This window comes from Prunus mume, linkage group LG2, assembly GCF_029339155.1.
Source record: "Prunus mume cultivar Tortuosa linkage group LG2, ASM2933915v1, whole genome shotgun sequence".
Taxonomy (NCBI): domain Eukaryota; kingdom Viridiplantae; phylum Streptophyta; class Magnoliopsida; order Rosales; family Rosaceae; genus Prunus; species Prunus mume.
Window position 1 is genome coordinate 18,663,800 of NC_142699.1, and position 23,131 is coordinate 18,686,930.

At 35.8% G+C, this 23,131-nt stretch overlaps 2 protein-coding genes and 1 long non-coding RNA gene across 4 annotated transcripts; 2 read left to right on the forward strand and 1 right to left on the reverse strand.

Annotated features, from left to right (window-relative positions):
- Window positions 1-1,487: 1,487 nt before the first annotated feature.
- Window positions 1,488-1,914, forward strand: LOC103341405 (uncharacterized). Its single transcript, XR_514782.3, has 2 exons — window positions 1,488-1,629; window positions 1,722-1,914. It is a non-coding gene; the product is annotated as an uncharacterized LOC103341405 (long non-coding RNA).
- A 46-nt stretch (window positions 1,915-1,960) lies between these two features.
- LOC103341406 (putative isoprenylcysteine alpha-carbonyl methylesterase ICMEL1) lies at window positions 1,961-6,698 on the reverse strand. Of its 2 annotated transcripts, none has more exons than XM_008244920.3 (11): window positions 6,095-6,698; window positions 5,361-5,437; window positions 5,094-5,163; window positions 4,911-4,991; window positions 4,559-4,633; window positions 4,245-4,346; window positions 3,982-4,122; window positions 3,452-3,517; window positions 3,200-3,343; window positions 2,884-2,974; window positions 1,961-2,405 (listed from the first exon to the last, which is right to left on the reverse strand). In XM_008244920.3, the coding sequence occupies exons 1-11, from the start codon at window positions 6,481-6,483 to the stop codon at window positions 2,244-2,246; spliced, it is 1,398 nt and encodes a 465-aa protein (XP_008243142.1). In that variant the 5' UTR covers window positions 6,484-6,698; the 3' UTR covers window positions 1,961-2,243. The 2 variants fall into 2 exon arrangements, with proteins under 2 accessions (XP_008243142.1, XP_088902385.1); XM_089046259.1 differs by having other exon boundaries at window positions 5,361-5,432; window positions 6,095-6,683.
- A 10,781-nt stretch (window positions 6,699-17,479) lies between these two features.
- On the forward strand, window positions 17,480-23,113 carry PHO1;H1 (EXS (ERD1/XPR1/SYG1) family protein). The gene is made up of 14 exons (XM_008244919.2): window positions 17,480-17,963; window positions 18,045-18,345; window positions 18,652-19,066; window positions 19,211-19,259; window positions 19,351-19,422; window positions 19,747-19,876; window positions 20,575-20,695; window positions 20,804-21,053; window positions 21,174-21,278; window positions 21,371-21,415; window positions 21,551-21,703; window positions 21,810-22,088; window positions 22,495-22,631; window positions 22,786-23,113. The coding sequence occupies exons 1-14, from the start codon at window positions 17,625-17,627 to the stop codon at window positions 22,874-22,876; spliced, it is 2,487 nt and encodes an 828-aa protein (XP_008243141.2). The 5' UTR covers window positions 17,480-17,624; the 3' UTR covers window positions 22,877-23,113.
- Window positions 23,114-23,131: the final 18 nt, after the last annotated feature.

Genomic DNA, 23,131 nt, shown 5'->3' on the forward strand with positions numbered 1-23,131 from the left:
TTCATTTCTTATTGTCTCATAATGGAAAGTATGTGAAAAAAAAAAAAAAAAGGCAGGCAGAGGTTCTGTATATGTGGTATTTTCACCATCAAACCTCTACAGAACATCTTCCATTTCCTTTCTAATTTTAAGTGAACTTGAAAACTTGATCATGACGGAGCATGGTAACGAGGCTTGATTGAAGGACAGGAAAACATATCAAAACCTGAACTTTGTTGGGGCAAACTGCAAAGGGGTTTGATTGTTGTGTTACAAGTTATAACGAGGATGACTAATTAATAAGAAAGAAGCTCAGAATTGAATTCATATATATTGAAAATAAAAACTTGGGGAAGATTGATCTATTCGTTATATTCTAATGTGAAATAAGGCTCAAGAGAATCTGATTAAGTGAGATAGAAAGCAGATTTGCACTAAGGTGGGCTGTTGTCTAATTGGCTAAAGATCCTTCGCATATACCTCTTAGTCTGATAAAATAAAGTAGAACCACGCTTTGTTGAACCAACTTTAATTGTTGTTTTGTCATAGGCTTGGCAAAAATGAAATTGAGAAATTCTTAGCTAAGACTACCCAGTTCAAGTTCTCAAAACCCACCTCAGGTTTTTTTATTTTGCCAATGGATGTGATGTTTGAATTTGATCCACAAAGAGGAAGACCCTTCTCCATTGAAGTGGGTTTCTTTGACTTTGTCCTAAAGATCAAACAAAAGATTCAAACCCTAGTCTTCAAAATGTTGTTAAAATATTCACAGCTTAGTGTAGAAGCAAACGATCCCATTAATTTTTCCTGTTTAAAACCAAATTCGGATTTAGATGCTTTCGTGGATTTGGGCTCAGTTGCGTGGTGAAACCTGACTCTGATGCCAATTGTTAAGAACTCACGAGTAGATAGAACTTGCCCTTAAAAACCGGCTTGTAAGAAAAGGGTGCTTATGAGCTCTTGAACCACTCTAGGTTCCAATGTGGGATCTTGAGTCCTAACATTATTGATTTTCACTTCCATATCCACTTGCTATAATATAATGATGTTCTAGAAGACCCCAAAGTCCAAGAACCATGCAAATATGTCCGAAAGGAATCATATAATTATTTTCATGATCGCATATTGTTCCTTCAAAAGTCATATATTCAGTTATTCACACCAATGAGCAAATGCTGAGAGATTGATTTCTAACAATTTCAGTATAATATATATCGGTAAGTAGTAAGTATGCAAAAGCATCTGATGCCAACAGAGCTCTGCCATTTTGCCAATACCAGCCAGTTATATTCCATTCTCCTCAAACACCACCATCCCTTTAATCGTCACCTTTTTTCTTAACTTGTTATTCTAATTCCTTTTCGCAGTTGGGAACTGCTCTTATAAAAAGGGCAGGATCAGGCAGTTGAGTTGAGGCCATCAAGTTAAGATAAACGTACGTACGTTAAGTTTCATATCTTTGTGAAAGAGTTTCTTAGAGAACTACACATGGCATCATTGAAGGCTGAAAAGCAAGTTGGCACTCAACTATTTGGGCAGGCCAAGAAAGAACCTGTCATTTCCAAGGCCAGTGATGGTGGAGCCAAAGCTCCAGCATCGAAGGCAGCCCCAAAGAAGGCTGCATCAAAGCCTCAGGCACCCAAGAAGAAGGTATGATGTGGTTTTTTTTTTTTTTTTTTTTTTTTTTTCTAATTCGTATTAGTCAATTTGGTTTCACTAACAAACCGATGATGATTGTACAGGGTAAAGGTGGCAAAGCTGCAGCCAAGAACTGACCGAAGTGCTGATTAGCGCTTATAAGAAAGAAACGATTTCATTCCGTATTGTCTCCTAATATTGTGTTCTTGGATTTTGTAATCAATGAGTGCAAGCATGGCAACTTTGATCTCATCCATGTAAAGCCACGCCCTAATGAAATAAAAATGTCTTTAGCTACGGTCCTCAAATGTTACACTGCAAGATGGGTTCACCTTGTCACAGATTAGCCAAAAGTGCTTCGTTTTTCTAGTTCGCAATGTAAAATAATCTGGGTTTATGATTACAAATATCCCCTTAAGGTCGTCAATATCATTACATATCATCCTAAACGATTATACATGTTTTCAGAATCTTTCAGACATTATAGGGACAAGAGAAGAGGGTAAATCTGAAGGTTACCCAAAAAATAAGGGGTAAACACTTCAACTGTCATTAATGATATGTACAAAATAAATAGAGTAAATCACCAAGAAACTCAAGGGGCTGATAACTGATTGACAAACTGGCTAGAATGGGCTAACACGGTGAGCCAACTTCAACATGAACTCAGGTACAAGACGTTTTCTTGGCGGAGCCACTGCGTCTTTGGCAAGAGCCTCTGAATCACCTTCATGAATGATAGCTACTAAATCTTCAAACATATCATCTTTACCACCTCGCATTGGATCCTGAATAACACATCCACCAAATAGATTTAGTATAAGAAACTCTTTCTTTCTAGGGTGTTCTTTTCCGTCTTGGGGAAGGGGGGAATTTAAAAGGTAGGATCTTTTGATAGGCCATGTTAGTACTTCCAATATCCGAAAATGGAGAAGTAATCTCTTGATTAAAAAAGAAGTGAAAATATTTATAAATATCGAAGAGTGGCAAGTTTGCTTTGTAAGGTTCTTGCAGGAAAGAATAAATCCCAGACCAGTACTTGAAGATGCAAGAGAAACAAAGCATTGGAGCATTTCACCTTTTTAAAGAATGAAAATAAATGGTTGTGCCGTTGATGGAGATTCTAGATTTAAGAAACCAAAAAGGCAAATAAGAGCTAGTCTGCAGAAAATGTATAGTTGAGTGGAGCATTTTTCTTAACTATAACCATAAACTCCACAACCCCAATGTTAAAACAAAAAGGAACCATCTTTAGTGATCCCTTACCTGAAGAAACAAATCCGTGTGAGTCTTCCCTTCATAAAGAATCGATTTAGCTTTCACTCCAAGTCTCTGAAGAGTTTCTGCAAAATTCTTGCTGCACAAGGGAACATGTTAGTCAACACCTGTAGACTTGTAATCATAACCTATAAGATTTAAAGGAAAACCTTATGTCTGAATCTTATTTTGACTCTAACAGTTACATTAAGTAATGCAACAATGAAATACTCAGTTGTAAGATTTCTAAAGAAGAGGTTCACATTATTACAATTGAGAAAGAACTATAGGCGATCAAATAATTCATTTCAGAGGAAACTTATACCTGGCATCTGATGGTATGGAATAATCTGCTGTACCATGAAATAAAATAATTGGAGGTAGGAGAGAAGCAGCATGTCTAATGTTCAGGTCCTGAATCATGAGTTCTGGAGAAAAACGTTGCAATGATTGCTCCCCTTCCATTATGCTGAAAAAGGTTTTGAAGTCATAAAAATCAAATGCATTCTAACAAAAAATATGGCACTAGAAGAGTATATGTACAGTCAACTTTCTAGGAGACCAAGAAGGTCCTTACCCTAAAAAGATTGAACGGTATAAACCTCGACGGTGGAAGTGATCCACTAAGTTAAGCAAATTGTACCTGTTTGAGCATGTCAGAATGAGAACCTTTAGTGCAAAAAGAAAATTCATAACTTACAAAAGAAAAGCATGAAAAGAGCAGCAGGTGCAATCAGAAAGAATGGGATCGTGGATGAAGAAAAAAAACAAGTATGATTTATTAGACCATAGTTGTACTATCAAGTCTGGAGACTACACTGAAGCAAATACAATTATAGAATACAAGTATGCTTTTTATCAGTTCAGAAGCAAAAGGTGATCTAAGAATTTGGTCAGGAACATGTGTATGCTGTACAAGCACTACAACCTGCATTACCCACTAACATATTCAAATTAAAGACGTAACTATCTGGTTCGGCCTCCTACAGCCTTGGGTCAGTCACATTAGAATGCATTTGCCTGTTCACTGGTGGCATACTCTCATCTAATATGATTCACTATAACAGAGAAGAGGGCAACAGATTTCAGATGAATTTTGACATTTACCCTCCAGATAGACCAAAGTAAGCCCTTATCTGGGAAACACTCCAAGAAGTGCTCTCTCCTTCACCAGCCTCCTTGATTGCCTGGTCAATGAGTGCGCATGCACCAATATGTGCACCAGCTGATTGTCCCATTAGATAGATCCTGCACAAACATAGCAGGAAAAATGCCAACTTTAGTTACTAGGATTATCTCCACGACTAAACCAAATTATAGAAAAAAAAAACCCCTCCATGACTGAAATTTAGAACAAAAGATTCCATTACCTATTAGGATCACCTCCATAATCAGCAATATGATTGCACACAAATGAGATTCCTTGAGAAGCATCCTTTACCATATCACTGATAGTACCCTGAGGAAAATTTCTGCATGAAGAAATCATATCAAGATAATGTCTAAAATCGGGTAGCTAAGGATTAGATTATATTAATTCCCTTTCATAGATAACAGAGGTTGTGTATCAGAGAGACTCAAATCTCCATATATTCATAAAGTTCCTTCAGAAGAATAGAGTTTCATTTGGACATATGGCACCTATCATTTGTAGTATGTGCTTGCTTGAAGGTAAAAAAGCCACCTGTAATCTATGCATGCCACTATGATGTCTCTTTCTGATAACTGTTGTCCTAAAAGAGACCCCCATGCTTTGTAACTGCATCAACAGAAAACTAAAAACATATTAAGAATAAATAGGCAGGAAAATGTTGCAAGAAAAAGGCAACTGTGATCAAAATGAACAAACAAAGCAAACTATGACACACTGAATACAACTCAAGCATTAGGAATCATGGTACCAATAAAAGTGACCTCAGTCTCAGCTCCACTGCTTAAAATTTACATCCCGGAAACCAACAGTAATGTAAGCTACTGCTAGCTAGACCCTTCATAGAATTATTCAAAATAGGCTGCCACGGAGTAACATCACTCACCCAATAATCCAGGCTCCACCAGTTACAAATGCAATGACTGGCTTTGGCCCGTCGGTATTTTTGGGTAAATACAGATCTAGCCTGCAGAACAAAGTATCAGCTATTAATGCTGCAAAACCAATGAATATTAAAATATTTACTGCTCCTGAATACACAAAAAAATGAAGAAAGTTCATATCCTACCTATTTCTTGGTTGATCACCATAAACTATACCTCTGCGAACCTGACTGGAGAAGAAATAATAATAGCCAACTGCAAAAGACAGGTAGACTAGTCTAGTCATCCTCCCTTGGATGATAATTTGTGAATCCTATCTCACGGCCATGATAATGGTGTACAAAATTTAATATCCGAAGTGGACAAAAAAACTATAATGCGTAAAAGGTATGCAAGAGGTGAGGCATATATGCAAGATAATTTTAAGATGGCCCCATATGAATGTTACAAACCTTGAATAAATCCTGGCATGAGTAAAAATGAATAACAACCAAGGGCAAGAAATCTTGTAATCCATCTGTAGCCTACCCTGAACAAAAATATACAATCAGGAAGCATCTAATAATAGAGAAATGCTTGATAAAGATCTCAAAGATCATGAATCCATGTAACATAAATAATATAAAACATAAGAGTGCCCTCTAAAAACAAGTTTTCTCTCTTTCTAATGTGTAAACTTCAGGATGATGAATTTTAATAGATTACCTTCCATTTTAAGTAATTCCAAGTTTCCAACCGGTAGAAGCCGTTTCCATTTTGCTTATTTTAGGTTATGTATCTTCTTTTATCAATGTTCTTTCCAACAGTCATGTTCCACTTACAGAGCTCACAAGGCAATATCTTTTGTTTTTGTGTGATCCATAGATTATTTCACACATGTTCAAGCCGAAGGTCAGATTTTCCTCAATCTCACTTTCCAGAGATCTCATTAGACAGTTCTAACTCATTGTTCAATATTATTAGTCTCAAATGATAATCAAATAGCTCTCACTCTGAAAGTGAAGTCCTTGATTCCAATCCAAGCATACAACCATTGATAGACAGCACTATTTGCCATCCAGTTTTACTCAGTTTGCAAATAATCGAAATCACAAAATGGGTATCCCAAAACAGAGCAAGTGTCAAATCAAAATAAACAACCAACCAAGAATTTTTTTTATTAAAAAAAGAACAGAACTTTGCGTACCCAAGATATCTCAATAGCTTCAAACTTAACCGGGTCACCAAGAACGTCTCGGCGGCAGCGTGCTCCACCTCGCGGCCCAAGGAATTGTTGCGGCTATCATCGGAGAGCGAAGAGAGGGAGCTATCGCTGGCGGTCCGGCGCCGCCTCTGCTGGTGCTTGTTGGCACCATTCGTGGTGGTGGTAATGTAACTTGAGGCCCTAGGGAGAAGGGGCTTTATTATGGGGGTGCCCTTTTCTTCATCTTCTTCTTCAAAATGTGAAAAGAGGAGAAGCCTAGTTGTTGGGTCATCCTCTGCATCTTTGAGTAGCAGTTTTTCTGTGGGAGAAGATGAGCTTGAGAAGACTGAAGGTGGATGGTATGTTATGGGTAGAATTTGTTGGGATGGCATTTTGCTTTTTCAGGGGAGTTTTCTAGAGAGAGAAAATTGGCAGCAAATCTTGAACTCTCTATGTTTGCTGTGAATTGGGTAACTGTTAATAACTGCCTTTTGTGATGTTGGGTTTCTTTGGGTCTTGGAAAGATTGGAAATTTGGCAATTGGCTGATTTAGAGATCAAGAACAGGTGGAAGAAACCAAAGCCATTTTGTCAAAATCAGTGTGTACAATGTTAGGCATATGGTATGCAGATACCAACCACACACAGAGAGAGAGAGAGAGAGAGAGAGAGCAGCCCCAGTTGGCTTTTGCCACATGGTCTGTGATGATAGGTTACTTTGTTTTTGGAGAAGTTGGAATTGGTCGTATTCGAACTTCTTTGTGCTATGCATTTTATTATTTTGTCGCTACTTAATGGCTAACGGAACAAGGAGCTGTTTGGATTTTGCTTTGAAATTAGTTTTTTGTTTCACTTGCAGTCTTGCATGATGAAATCTGGAATGGGTTTGTGATTTGTGATTTTTCTTCGAAACGCAGAGAGGATGAACAACATTCCAAAATCTGCATTACCTGCTGCAAATGTCTTATTTTTTATTGTTTCAAAAAGATATTTTATTATAACATCATAAGAATATACAAAAGAGAAGATGAAAACATGAGAAACCTAACATGAAAGTTAAAAAGAAGAGCATAATCTTAAAAAGATGTGCGGCCTGAACCAATTACCAGAAAACAAAGAAAAGGCAAAAAAAAATTGCCCAAAACAATCACCTGCTGCAAATTTAGCAACCCAATTACCAGCAACGATATTATTCAGAAAAATGAAATAGAAAAGTTCACACAATTAACCAAACCAAACACGCCCCGCGTTTTATCACCCGTTTTGGTTACTGCTACAAAACGAAGCTGTCAATGACTCAGCTTTTGTTGGCCCGTTTCTCAATGCATAATGTCGATAGTGCCCTTTCTTTGACCCAGAGATATCATATAGCTGGTCTTTCCCTTTCATATTGGGCAACCCAGTTCGATTGGGCTTCGCAGGTCTTTTGGGTTATTGTTTAGACTAAACGGGATTGAATTAACCCAAACATCTAGGAATTTTGGGCTTTTCCAATGTACTTACTTGTCTTGGCCCATGGGCTTCGATGTACCACAAGTCTAGAATTGCACACCATGTGTTCGTTTGTAGACCTCAATGAGTTAAATGGCAAAAGGAGTGAGCTTTTTGCCTTTACCCAACACACTTTTAGTTCATCAAAGCATGTTTTCTTCAATGAAAAAGATTTAATATTAAGATCGCGAATGTCTCATCAAGGTGGGAGCCAGACTTCTTTTCATGTATCAAATTTGTCATTTTGATTTGCAAATTGCAGCCAGCATCGAGCCAACACAACTGACATTATTGCAGACAAATCCTAATTGGTTAGTTTCCTCATCATCAACAATGTGCATAAAACTGATCATGCGTCTACTGTGGATGCGTTGATAGCTAAGCCCATTCGTCAAACCCATCTTTTGCAAAAAAGGCATAAAAATATATGTCGCAAATTGCAGTGGTTCAATAATAAAGAGCATCTGGGGCGGGGGGGGCAGCAGCAGCAATGTTTTTCTTTTTTTTCCCGTAAGGAGATCCAAAATAAGTGATTAAGCAAAGCAAAAGCATATGGGGTCCTCACAAGGGTGGCTCTGAGGATGTACAAGTGGTATTACCACATAGGGTCTCTAATTTTTTAAGAGTTTCGAAATTATTTTTTTATGTATATATTATGTATATTAATATTATATGTATTATATATATGCTTAAGCGTGCAGGAACATAACACAAGTGTGTATTTGATTGAGTTGGAATTCATTTCCTTGAGTTTAATAGGTAAGTTTGATTTGAGTCCATATTGTGTGTATTTTTACATTTCTACTTTCTTTTATTCTTACCAAAAGGGGAAATAAAAACCCTGGGTCCTCATGAATGCTAGAAAGAATTATGTTAAATTCAACCGAGAGAGAGAGAGAGAGAGAGAGAGAGAGAGAGAGAGTAATTAATTATTGGTCAGCTGATGGGCTCTTTTGAATGGGTTCTCACTTTTCCAATAATGCATCTTCCATTTGCAGCACTAGATGTCACACTTCCTCTGGTGGTTCCACAGAATTACTAATTTAATTTATAGTCCATATGTTAGGAACAATGAGACTTAGGGGTGGGCATCTCATTCAAATTATTCGCGTATCCGACCGTACCGTATCGAACCGTTTGGTTAAATAATTATTTTGTAATTTTAATTATTCCGATCTAATCCGTACCGAGATATTTGGTTTGGTTAACAGAATAATATTTCTAACCCGACGGAAACCCGTACCGATCCAATAGTTATATTTATTCTATTATTTAAATACAAAATAAGAAACTAAAGATAAATACAATCAGCATTTTGTATCACTTCTTTATCACTATTGTATTACTGCTTTATCACCATTCTATCGCTTATTTATCACTCGGGTACTGAAGCACTTTTTGGTCAGAGATGAATTTATGAATTTTTATGTTTTTCAGTTTCGACCTTTGTCCTCCTTTTTTACTTGTAACTTTCCAACCGTTGATCCAAATTTTATTTTCTTTATATGGTTGGATTCAGCATGAAAAACTAAAGAACCTACGCGAAAAAAAGGTCAAAATCATTTACATAAATGTAGAGAATTCAATAAAAATAACACTCAAATGTTCAAACAACAAACACAAGTGGCTCTCATTACATCTTGAGTATATATTGAATGATATAGTGACTAAGTTATTTGATTTCATACTTGGATGAATTAGACTATTGGATTTTTATATTTTACAATGATAATTTGGTGTATTTGTTCAAGAACTTATGTTATGTGAAAGTATTATAAATTGTATTTTTATTAGTATGTTTTTATTACGGTATTACCGGCGTACCGAACCAATCCAAACCGAATATTAGGTTACTCAATCCGAAGTCTACCAAAGTCTTTGGTTTAGTTAACGGAAGAGCCTTCTACCGTCCCGAACCGATCCGTGCCCAGGCCTAGTGAGACCCATAGCAAGAAATCTCTAATGGAACAATGAAGCAATTTGGAACTCAAATGAAGTTGCATGCATTGTTGTTGCTTCCATGTCCAAGTGATCTCAGAAAGGTGTGTGTGTGGTTTCGCTGCTATGGGCAGTGACTATGTATGTAATGTTGATATAAGAATGATTGAGAGTTTGAATTCTTACAGGCTAAGATTATTTGCCTTCACTTTTTGGGAAGAGAAAGATATTGAATGTGATTCGATCAGTGGTGGTTTTGATTAAGACGTACATAGTTAGTCCAAAATTTGTTCCTTAACTTTAAAACGTTGAACATACTTTTGTAAGATAGTTGATGATAAAAGTTTAAAAGTAACAAAGATTTCCCAATCAAGGAGGAAGTGCTTGTTAGTATTTGGGTAACCCTCTGCTTTTTTTGATAAATACTGGGAACTAACGCGTCCTTTATACATATGAGTGTTGCGAGGTCCCTTGTAAATTAGGTTACTTAATTCTAGAGATTTTGTAATACTATTTTAATTTTGATCACATTGATTTTGCGATTTGATTATTAGGATAATCACACAGACGGTGTAACCTTTTTTTCTTTTTCATATATATATATGTAGTAAACCATACGAAAAGTGAACTCTAACCTAGCTATCCTACTTTGTTTTTTTTCACCTTTAGATTGTGTGGGGAAATGCATGCATGCAGTCCATTCGTAAGTTGCCTTTGTGAAAGATCTGAACTTTTCTTTCTTAAAGTTTGATAGTATGAAGAAACAAGTTGATTAATGTAAAGACTTGCTTGTCGTATATTCAAAATCATTTTAAAGGAATGTAGTTTTAGAAACTGAGTGAATGATATCAATCAATTATGGTGATCATGGAGATTGTTGGCTTTTTGAGTCCATATAAGCTTATAAGTGCTTAATTAACCACAACTTATGGTGATAGAGTTCTATTTCCATATGTTTTTCTACCTTTCATTTTCATGTCTTTTTAGTTGCCAAACTAGCGAAAATCAACATGTATACTTGTTATGCTCTGTGCAAAATTTAAACTGAGATCCTCACATAAACCAATACAAAAATACTAACAAAATAATTTTTATAACTTAATTTCATAAAATAATTTGTTTATAATAAAATTCATTGTCAACCATGGCAATCACAAATTTTGAATAGTCTTTATCAATTTAGGAATTTCGCTTTTTGGCGTTGAAATTCCTGAAATTAAAAGAAAAACAAAAATTGTGATGGAAACCAAGTCCACCAAACGCGCAATGGTATCAATGTACTGCGCGCTAGAAAATATATATAATATACAAGTAAAAAGATTTCAAGGACCCTAAAAAATGGGGGTGCTGCCGGGTGGCGTGACTTGTACTACCCGAGGGATGCCCCTGCATGCTCTAACCTTCACTCCAACGAATCTCATTATATATATATCTTTTGGAAAATGATTATATCTATTGTAATAGCACTTTTAGAACATATACTTTTAATTACATATATCTCTTAGAGAAGATGGATGTTTTTTTATATGAAGCACTGAAAGTGATTCTCTACAATCAAAAAAATATTATTGTTTTCAACTAAACATCATTTAAAAAAAGAATTAAATTATCTGAAAGCATTTTTTGGCATCTCAAACACAGTCTCGATTTTAAAATGGCAATCATCCTCATCTGTTCCTCGTGTTAAATACCAAGAGATAAGGGAATAGTAATTAAGATTAGGTTAACGCAAATTGATATAACAATGAATGTTTAGATTAGATGGATATATACTATTCTAATGGATGCTTAGTCTGTCTGTATAGCATTAAGTACTTAACCAATCTTGATCAGCCACACGTAAACATACAAGCCACTGCTTAAGTCAGCTGTGCCTGCGTAGTGGGATTCTTCTCTCCCACGACAAATATGCATACATATATAGAAACATATATAATCTAATGCATGCGGTCATAATCGTATCTCAAATTAGTAATTAGAATAAAGGCAGAAGAGATTAGACTTTGAGTAGCTGAAACAGTATGCAGTGCAGGTACTAATTATAATTAAGCTGCCAATTATGTCAAAGCAAGTTTATGTGTTGTGATTGTGGTGGAGATCGTTGTGTCTGATGAACCGTGCACGTACAAAACATTAAAAGGTTAACATCAATAACAACACGTTTGTCATCCTTTCATTTATGATGTTTAGTCAAAAGCCAGTTTTTTTTATTTTTGTCTTTGTTTTATGGAAGCTCCTCCTATAGGGATATGCAATGTTGCGCCTATCCATTTGGAGGCATAAATGGAAAATTACCAAACTAAAGTTTAGAAGCATGCATGGTTTTTCAGTTTTTAGGTTCATTGACTACTTCACTAAACTAATATATCAACCCACAGTTAGGCATGTTCGATACTCATTAAACTAAAAATTAAAATTGAAATGGTTATCAAACGGACCCTTAATTAATATTTTTTTAGTGATTTATATGAGTCACCCGATCATACAAAAATTGATAAGAAATTAGGCCCTCAAAATTCTTAACTTGCTTCAGTGCAGATAGCTTTGTTCATCTCAACTAATGGGGAGATTTTATTAAACAATAGTAGCTTCAAATCCTCCTTTTACCCAATTGAACTACGTACATTTGGAACTTGTTAAAATTAGGCAGCCGGAAGTTTCTAATTCCTTCTTGATCTCTCTTTTTTATTCGTATTGGATCTTGGGACCAGATTTAATAGTCAAATATATGCATCTTCTTGAAAAAGAAGCATATATAACCATATACATACATATTCCCTTAAGAAGCCGGCTCTTATCTAGTCGACAATCTATGCATGCAGTCACTTATAATATTGATGCTGGCATCGGATTATACTAGGTATAAAGTATAAACTGCTTCTGGCTGGAATTTAAATAAATATACTAATTAAGATGCATTTAGGTTTTCATGCATCCAGCTATACATGCATGATTAATTTCCTGTTTTCGTATTCATGAAGCTGTTTTAATGTGCTGCACTTGCAGTACCAGATCAAATTTAACTACTTCTGTTGATCAATATTAGCAAATTAATGTGCAAACTCTAGCAACCCAGAAACCTCCCCTGTTTCTAATTTTTACACTCTTTTTTTTTTTTTTTTTAAAGGCGATAGAATAATTTTTACCATTTAACTTCTCCCGATTGGCATGAAAAAATCGATCATAAAATTTAAACTTCTGCGAAGAAAAAAAAATTATTAATCTTCATACTCAATCTCAAAATCTTAAAAAAGTTATTCTGATTCTCAAAATCTTAGTACATGTACCAGTACTGATTAATTTTGTTCCTGTCTCTCTATTCCCCTAATATTTTACATATGAATTTCTTGTAGACAAGACACATACCATTGATACCAATGAAGATGGAGAAAGAAAAGAAAGAAAAAGAATAATAACTAGCTGCTTCCCAATATCTGTGTCTTAAAATGATAATAAAAAAGCTAGAAAACCAGTCACTGTACTTCCTACGTATCAGCATATGCCTTTTTTAAAATAAAATTTCCTAGGATAAACTTTAAATACAAGTATAATCCATAGATGTGCCAATTTAAAAACTTGGGAGACATAGGGTACTAATTCATTATCCTTCCTTTCCAACACTCTGGAAGATAATGATCCTGATCTCAAGATGAGAATATAATCCTAGTCAGTTTCCAAGCAACCAGTAACTACTAAGCTTACTTAACACTGGATTTATTTATGTTTAAGTGCATATTAATTATAATACATATAAATAAACAGGATTAATTTAGTATTAAAAAAAACCCCGGCATAGGGTACCGGCAGTCTCACTCATTCAGTTACATGATATCTCACATACATCCATATCAAACTTTCCATGATCCCCTGAAGACCAGAGAAAAATCAAATGGTTCTCAATTAGCACGTTTGGAGGAGAATCAAAATCTGTTACCTCCCATTTCAAAGCCAAGGGATGATAATGCATATGTAAAGATGCAAAGTAGAGAGCATATACTAAGCAAAAATCCATGGTGGGTATGTTTTAATGTAGCAATTATGGCCCTCTGCAAAGGATAGGACCACTATTGGTAGTCATTCAAGTATATGCTCTCACTGAATCATCAACCTCTGCCGCTTAAAGTGATAATGGATGGATGAGATGGGTTTTCAAGCAATAACAAATGAGAGGCACCATGGGAATTTTTTTATTACTAAATTGGGGATATTCTTATTTAACCTGGCTAATTTTTCAGGGCATTTGTTCAGAGTGCCGCATAACTAAGAATCGTATGCCTTAGAATCATCTTCACAAATTATACTTGAAAGTCATAATTTATTTGGTCTTTTGTTACATGACGTATTAGGACAAATTATACGTCTAAAGGTTTTGTATAATTGAAGAGAGGCATCTCATTCTCGAATATGGGAAGCATTTTTTTTATCTACGACATGGATTTGATGAGCTCAAAGCTTGTGCAAGCATTATTCAGAGACATGGAGCTAGTGAAATTCCCTAGAATGGCCAACTGATCTGTTTCTTAATACTCAAACACCACAGCATGATTGAAATACTATAACAATCTTGTAAGCAAAAATTCCAGAATACGCAGCAGAATAAATTCAAATAAAAATGCAAACAATTGCACAAGGGACACACGATATGTTGACGCAGTAAAAAACCTCAAGATGAGGAAAACAACTGCGGGCACTATGCCGGAGAACAAATCACTATGAGAAAGAATACAAAAAGATCTTACAAGTCTCAACTCACAAGACTAACGCTCACAAGGCAGACTTGCCTACTCGCCTTTGCTACTCAACCCAACCAACGATCTTGTCTTCCTTCGTCAACAAGAGATGGCACAACTCTGGTCTCGGCTGCTCACACCTCAAGGCACGGTTGTTGATCACCAACATGCATAATGCTCATGAACTCACACACATATGAAAAGAAGATTATTTAATCACTTATGGAGGCTAACAAGGAACAACCACATGAGTTTTCAATATAAACTCTCAAAAACCTCTCTGCAAATATTTTGTCCTTCTTTCTCTTTTCAACATTGCAGACCCACAAATCAAAACGGCTAAGTTCTTTCTTGTATTACATGCTTAAAACTAGGTCAGAGACCAAAAAAGGCTTTTTGCAAAAATTGGCTTTTTAACAAATAAATTATTTCTTTAAAACAAATAAAGCCACTTAATTAAAAACTCCGCTGTAAAGACAAAAGAACTATTTTGCTTAAATAAGCACCAAACTAAAGAATATAAAACCATCGTTAAAAACTCACTGATGTCTGGTGCTGGATTATGTAAGGCTGAAATCATATATCAGTCTTATAATCAGACAGTCGCTTTTGATGATCTTGCAAATATGAATGCATGGATGCAAGACATACCCTAGCATTGTCTCTAAGCCACACTGATCCAGGATAGCAAAATGTCACTTGAAAACTGTAAGTTACACTCAAAGACCTACTCTATGTTTTTGTAACAGAAAATTGCCAATATACCAAAAATTAGGTCCTAATAGCTAGTGTTGAAATATTACTTCATCCATCAAAGCCATCATATTTCACTCTGAATTGACATACGACGGATCTTCTAAAGATGTTGCCTTTTCGAGCAATGGTGAAAAACGCTTTGGTCCATGAGGATTTTAACAACACATGTCCGGAGGTTGAGTTAAGGTATAAAAGCAAATATCAGTATATAAATTACTCGTTAAATTTCGTAACGGACTTATAACTTCATTAATAGAGCACTTATTTAAACTTATCAATACTGATTAATATCTCGCAATTAGAACTCTTAATCAGGAGCCACAACTAGGGCCAAATTTTAAAACCACGAAGGTATAGCAGAACCAATAAATTTAAAAGTGACTAATACCCACGTTTAAGCTTTCTAGTATATTTTATAAAAAGAAAAAAAAAGAAAAAAAGAAAAAGAGTATAATGACAAATGGGCAAATGCTTTGCTTGATTAAAGAAAAATTAACAGCACTCTCATAAAAAGATAAAAAGTAAAAAATCCAAATTGCATTGACCATATTCATGATCCTTATGATTGATCATATAGGAATATGTGGGGTCAAAATTCTATTTTATTCTTTTTTTTTCTTCTTCTTCTGTTTTTCCTTTTTATCTTTTGGAAATTATAGCCACGCAGAGGAGAAAGATGATAATGTAATTAATGAAGGAAGGAAAGGAAATGGAGATGGGTTGGGTCGCTCTGCAAGGGAGCACCCAAATGTGCAATCCGAATCAGATCATCATTTCCATGGCCTGTCATTGGCTCTGTACTATATGCCCTAATAAACCCTTACATTTCATGGCTCTCCTTTTGTCCCTCTCCATCTCCCTTTAACTGAAATATATGTACCTAACCAATGTCTAGGTTCTAAAATAAAGCTGTTATACATAGGGTAATATTCTTTTGCGCAGTATAGCATATTATATTGTCAAATTTTCAATCTGAATTAGGCACATTTTTCTCTCTCTCTCTCTTTTTTTTTTTTTTTTTTTTTTGGGCTACGAAAGAATATTAATGTGTTCTTTCTTTATCATTTTTGAGATCAGCTGCAGTAGAAAAAAAAAAACAAAACATATATTGGTTTCTGCGTAAGACAAGAAAAAAAGGAAGTGTGACTGTGACTGTACGGATGTAAGGAAAAAAAAAATAAGAGGGGGTATCTTTTCTTAGTCACGCTGTCAATTTTCCACAATTATAATGTTGATGTTGTCCATTTCTTGGAAGAAAAATGACAAAACATAATAGCTAGCTAGGGCCCCAAAACACAGCAACGGCTGCGGATCTTTCTTTCTTTTCTTCTTCTTTATTATTATTTTTTTTTATAAAACAAAAATTTTATTTTTTATAATTTTTTGTTGTGTAGTTTTGGTGGGAAGGTCTGATCATGTTGACAAGTTGGGCAAAATGGAGTGGATTTAGAACAAAGGAATAGAACAACATATATCATATATGCAAGAACCTCTCACCATACGACCACCACGATTGCCCGACTAGCTAGGGCTACTAGAAATTAGCCTTATTTAAATAATATATATTATGTCACACTATTCTTTTTATATGGATCTGATGGAAATAATGATATCCAAAACACCTTTCTATGTGGAATATATAGTACAATAAGCATATATGCAGATGTAGGTTGGTTGATCTACATAATTGGTTTTTCGTGTGTTACAATTTTTTCACTTGAGAGTACAGCATGAAGTTTTTCTAAAATATTGAACTCGAAGGTTTTTTAAATCATAAAATGTCATGTTAGAATATGCTTATTTGTGAAAAACGAGAATATTTAAGAGGTAGCTAGTTTTTGCAAAGTTTTACTGTTGTATTAATGAACTAATTTTTATGATCCTGGTGATCTTGTATGAGCCTAATTAATGCAGCACCATCATATATTAATTTAATATGATCCATCTCTACTTTTCATACTGCAAACAAAAGTATAGATTGGCTAATGAAAGGTAGGAAAAATAATTGAAGCTTTTAATTATCTTCAATTAGTGGAAATCAGGCTGGTCTAATTGGAGGCGATCTTGGTGTGCTTGTAAATAATTTGGCCAATAAGCTTCAATCTCACAAATAAGCAGCTCTTGACTTTTACTTATGGGCACTGCCTCCAACTTCCAAGTGTCTAAAGTACCCTTTGATTACATGCATACTAGTTGTGGAACAAAGGGTTTGGTGGTAAACTAGGAGGCAAATATACTACATAATCTCTCACCAAGAAAAAGGAACAAACTTTGCTGATTTTCCTAAATGACAAATTATACCCTCCTAAGAGGCCATTCTTTTTCATATATTTTTGAATTGGATTTGGTCCCACCTCCTTACCACTTTAAATTCCCACCCTTTCAAAATCTTCATGAGCACAAATTGGCTGAGAGAGAGAGAGAGAGAGAGAGAGAGAGAGAGAGAATCCGGTGGTGGTTTTTGGTAACTTTCCGGCGAAGCTGGCCACTATACCTTTCCAAGTGGGGGAAGCATAGGATGATGGTACAAGTGCACAGGATATTTTAGAATGTGCTATTGTTGAGCATCAGTACGAAGCACATCAATCTAAGTTCCTTCCTTTTCCAACTCCATAAATAATGCCACCAAGGCCTTCCTTTGAACACTCACAAGGAGCAGCAGCAGCAGTACCTCTTCCTTTTCTCTCATCACAACTCAACAACACGCAAGGAGAGAAAATGGTGAAGTTCTCTAAGCAATTTGAAGGGCAGCTGGTCCCTGAATGGAAAGATGCATTTGTAGATTACTGCCAACTCAAGAAGGACCTCAAAAAAATCCATCTCCTTAACACTAACATCAACAACAACAACACAACAACTTCTAAGCACCAAAATACCTCTTTGTCCAATACCCTCTTCACATCTATAAGGAAGTTCTCTCCATTTGGCCATCAACATAGAGAACATGACCTCATTCATGTATGTTCATTTTTTATTTCTGTTAAATTTTAAATAAGTATTTCATTATTTGTTAATTAATGTGTGACTTGTATGTACCAGGTGCATAAGAAGCTTGCCTCATCAGCAAGTAAGGGAGACATGTATGAAACTGAGCTGCTAGAGCAGTTTGCTGACACTGATGCTGCAAAAGAGTTTTTTGCACGCTTGGACCTCCAGCTCAACAAGGTGAACCAGTTTTTCAGAACAAAGGAGAAAGAGTTCATGGAGAGAGGAGAGTCCTTGAGGAAGCAGATGGATATACTCATTCAGCTCAAAACTGCTTTCAAGCTGCAGCGTGGCAAAGGAGCGTCTGCAGTGGATTCCAAGGAGGATGCCTCTATATCATGCTCCTTCTCATCTGGTATATATTCAAATTTGTCTTAATTTTCAATCACAATGAGCAAGCTCTGCATATGCTTCCATAGTTGAGTTCATGCATGCATACTACATATGTTACTTGTACTTTTTGGCATATTTATTTTTTCTAGTTTGCTTTAATTCAGTACTAAAACAAAATGTCTGAGGCCAAGTACCAAAATCTTCACTTAGAGTAGCAGTAGAGTAATTTGTTGTTAGTTTTTTGGACCAAACTGATGGAACCAAAAATTGATGATCTGTTTCTCATTAAAAAAAACTTTAAAAAAAAAAAATCTTTTCTTGGATACAGAGGACGACTCTGTTAAGGACAAAACAGAGCATGAACAGGAGCTGCAAGACATCAGCATAGAGGACTTGGAGAAAAATGAAGTGCCACATTCAGAAGGGTCAATATCAGGTGAATTGGGAAAATCAATGAGAACGAAAAGTGAAGATATTGGGAAACTGAGAACCATGTCAAGTCGTTCTTTCAGTTGCCAAGGGAAGAACTTGAAGATAAACATTCCTCTCACAACCCCATCGCGTACCTTCTCAGCAATCAGTTACTTGGTCTGGGAAGATCTGGTTAATCAGTCCTCAAAGAAATGCAGTGCAGAAGGCAGTAAGCTGCAGATCAACAAAAAAAAGTTGCATCATGCAGATAAGATGATCAGAGGAGCTTTTGTTGAGCTCTATAAGGGTTTGGGATATCTCAAAACATACAGGTGTCAATCACCCTCAAAGCTTTTAGATGTATAACTTTTTTTGTTTCTTAACTTCAAAAGATAAACAATTTCGAAGTTATTACGTATTGGAATTTGATGAGGCAGAGAAGCTTACGTGTTGTCCACAACACTAATGATTTGCAGGAACTTGAACATGCTTGCTTTTATAAAGATTTTAAAGAAGTTCGACAAGGTAAGTAAAATGAGTGACTTTATAGCTTCTTTTAAACTTTGGATTTTTGTTTTGCGTATGTAATTAAAATGATTTTTCTTTTCTTTTTCAGGTCACTGGAAAACAAGTTCTTCCCATTTACCTAAAAGTGGTTGAGAGTTCCTATTTCAACAGCTCTGATAAGGTATTTGACTGATCCAAGTTTTAGACCCACCGATTAAAAAATCTAATTCCTATCATGCTCTAGCTATGTTAAGTAAAGAACAATTTTGCATGATGTTATGATTGGATCATGTTCAAATGTTGGCCACCAACTATCATTTCATCCAAATATTTGCCGACAATGTCAAGTGGCCATTGATTCTTATAGTTCATGACTGCACAATGGATGCCATTAGACTCATATTATCAAACTCAGATATGCTTGTCTGAGTCTGACACATGAACTAGAAATTAAAGTAACTTTAGCAGCCAATAGTATTATGCTTATAAGTTTCAAAAATGACAGGTGATGAATTTAGCAGATGAAGTTGAGGAACTATTTATCAAACACTTTGCTGAAGAAGACAGAAGAAAGGCCATGAAATACCTGAAACCGACCCAGTGTAAAGAATCGCACTCAGTAACATTCTTCATTGGTAAGTCCATGCCAGTTTACAACAAACTGGGAATGATGAACATTATTTTAATCATAAATTAAAGTACGCAAGTGGTTTTCCTTTACACAACTTTTGCTGGGGAGCTTAAAGTTTGTTCATTTTGGGGCCGTACAAGATTTAAGAAACCAAAGAAAGGACCCATTAGGCCACTAAGCTTTGAAACACAAGGCCGTGCCTAGTTCACCTTTCCTGGGTGGGCAATAAAGCACAGGTCCCATGCTATGTCACTGTTATCTTTGGGACAATTTTTTATTGTACAAAGGTAGAACCCTAAAAGGGCCATCAACTCCTAGAGGGCAGCAATATTTTGTTTCCTCAGTGCGGTGCCAAACTAGAAGAGCATGTACACTGCTAAGTACCCATGTTGGTCTAATTACTATGCCCTGCACACATCTATGAAGTAAATATCATATCATCAAGTGGTAAAATTGGTAGCGGGGTCTTTCATTCTCGCCTAGCAGAAAACAAGTGTGGAACTTAAAAGATATGTAGCATAAGGATTCTAACCCTTCTGCTCATACATGACATGTGAAGCTGATAAGGATGTTCCCTTTACCTTAATTGACTACACATTGAACCATGACACAGATTCTAATTTGAGCAATTTGCTGCATCTGATTTTAACTGCAACATATTGCATAACAAGTGATTTTATCTTCTTTGGTTATAATCATCAGGTTTATTTACCGGGTGTTTTATCGCGCTCTTTGCCGGATATGTCATTATGGCTCATATTATGGGGTTCTACAGACGGCAGCCAAAATCAGTCTACATGGAAACTGCCTACCCTGTACTTAGGCAAGTGTTGCAGCTATTCATTTCTTTAGCGCCATACCTGAACAAGTCTTAAAGACGCAAGATGTAAACAAGTAGGCTAAAAAAACAAACATTTTTTCTTTTTTGCAGCATGTTCAGCCTTCTGTTTCTACACTTCTTCCTATATGGTTGCAACATTTTTGCATGGAGAAAGGCTCGTATAAATTATAGTTTCATCTTTGAACTGTCCCCAACAAAGGAGCTAAAGTACAGAGATGTGTTCTTGATCTGCACCACCTCATTGACTGTTGTAGTGGGGGTCATGTTTGTTCATTTGTCATTGCTAACAAAAGGCTATTCACACAACCAAGTTCAAGCAATCCCTGGTCTGCTTTTATTGGTAATTACTTGAACTCATGACATAATAATTAGAAATTGCATACCTGTTAATCTTTCTTACGTATGCCTACATTTTAGAATAATTAGTCACCAGGTATTTAACTTTCTCCTGAATGTGCAGATGTTTCTCCTATTACTTGTGTGCCCCTTCAATATCATTTACCAATCAAGCCGTTTCCGTCTTCTTCGTGTGATAAGAAATATCATTTTGTCACCTCTGTACAAGGTACTGCATATCTCCAACATCCAATTAATAGCTGAAAACATATTAGGCCAATCAAATCATATTTCTAATTTATTTGTGTTTGCTATCTGCAGGTTGTCATGCTGGACTTCTTCATGGCAGATCAACTTTGTAGTCAGGTATTGATGAGCACTTAAGAATTACTCTTTCCTTTTTTCCTTGAGCGAATAAAAAATTCGAACTATTGTTTACTGGAGTTCTTAAATCATAATCTTTTCTGACTATCATAACAACATATTCATTCTATTCAACAGGTTCCGATGCTTAGGAACCTTGAGTATGTGGCATGTTACTACATAACTGGGAGCTACAAGACTCAGGACTATGACTATTGCATGAGGGTCAAGAATTACCGAGATCTTGCTTATGCTGTGTCCTTTCTGCCCTATTACTGGAGAGCAATGCAGGTAAACTACTACTCTATATTTTTCTTTGCTTTGATCTTTATTGTGTTTTTTCTTCAACTAACTTAAAACATTTATGACCAAGATTTTTGCTTAATTCGGTTTACAGTGTGCTAGGCGGTGGTTCGATGAGGGACAGACAAGCCACCTTGTCAATCTAGGCAAGTATGTTTCAGCAATGTTAGCAGCAGGAGCTAAAGTAGCTTATGAGAAAGAAAGGAACATTGGATGGCTCTGTCTTCTTGTGATCATGTCGACTTTTGCAACAGTGTACCAATTGTATTGGGACTTTGTAAAGGATTGGGGTTTGCTACAAATGAATTCCAAGAATCCTTTGCTTAGGAATGAATTAATGCTTCGCAGAAAGATCATTTACTACATCTCAATGGTATATGTCATGGCCCTCCCTCTCTACTTTTCACTTCAGGAAACTTTCAAGAGTCTACGGGCCATTGGCATACAATTGGCACCCAAAGCTAGTCTCTGACAGAATTAGAAACCAATTATCCAACTACTTGATTGATATTAGCATCTAGCAAATGGTCAAGATAGATATGATCATAAATTGGATGGACATATTCTCCAAACAAAATACTGATAATGCCATTATAAGAGCAGATCAGATTCCCACTCTAATTCACAGAAGACAATATGCCAGCAAAGAATTAGATGTTGTCTGAGGCTATGCACACATCACAGAAGCAAATGTTCTGTTTTGTTTCTAGGTTACAGTTTAGGTCTTGTCAATTTGACAGTGTGAAAATCTAATGTTGACCAATATTTTGGATATGCAGGGATTGAACTTTATTCTCAGGCTAGCTTGGTTGCAAACTGTTCTCCATTCAAGTTTTGGACATGTGGACTACAGGGTAACTGGGTTATTTTTAGCAGCCCTTGAAGTCATCAGAAGAGGGCTGTGGAACTTTTACAGGTACTCAAATCTCATGATTCTTATTCTTATATCAGTCTACATGTGCAGCCATATAGAAGCAGAACTTGACATGAAACTGAAATTAAAAAAAACCCTTTTCATTTTCAAGTGCAATAGCTCTAACCTAAAGAACAATTTGTTCCAAATGGTCCAGGTTGGAGAATGAGCATCTAAATAATGCAGGCAAGTTTAGAGCAGTTAAAACCGTGCCACTGCCTTTCCATGAAGTGGATGACGAAGACTGATGCCCCATTGGCAACAGTTGCATATAAAATTTGATGCGGGGTGGTCATTGGTGATTTAGGCGTTTTTAGAACAAATGTATCCAAGAGGAACCTTGTTGAGCTCCTTCAAGTTGATATAACAAACAAGACATCAACTGTAATCTCTTTTTGTTCGGTGGATTTTGGGGAACATTTGTTCATACTTGTATACAACAATCTCCTTCATCAATGAAAAGAAAATTATGCAAATTGCAAATACATTATTAGTGTACAGTT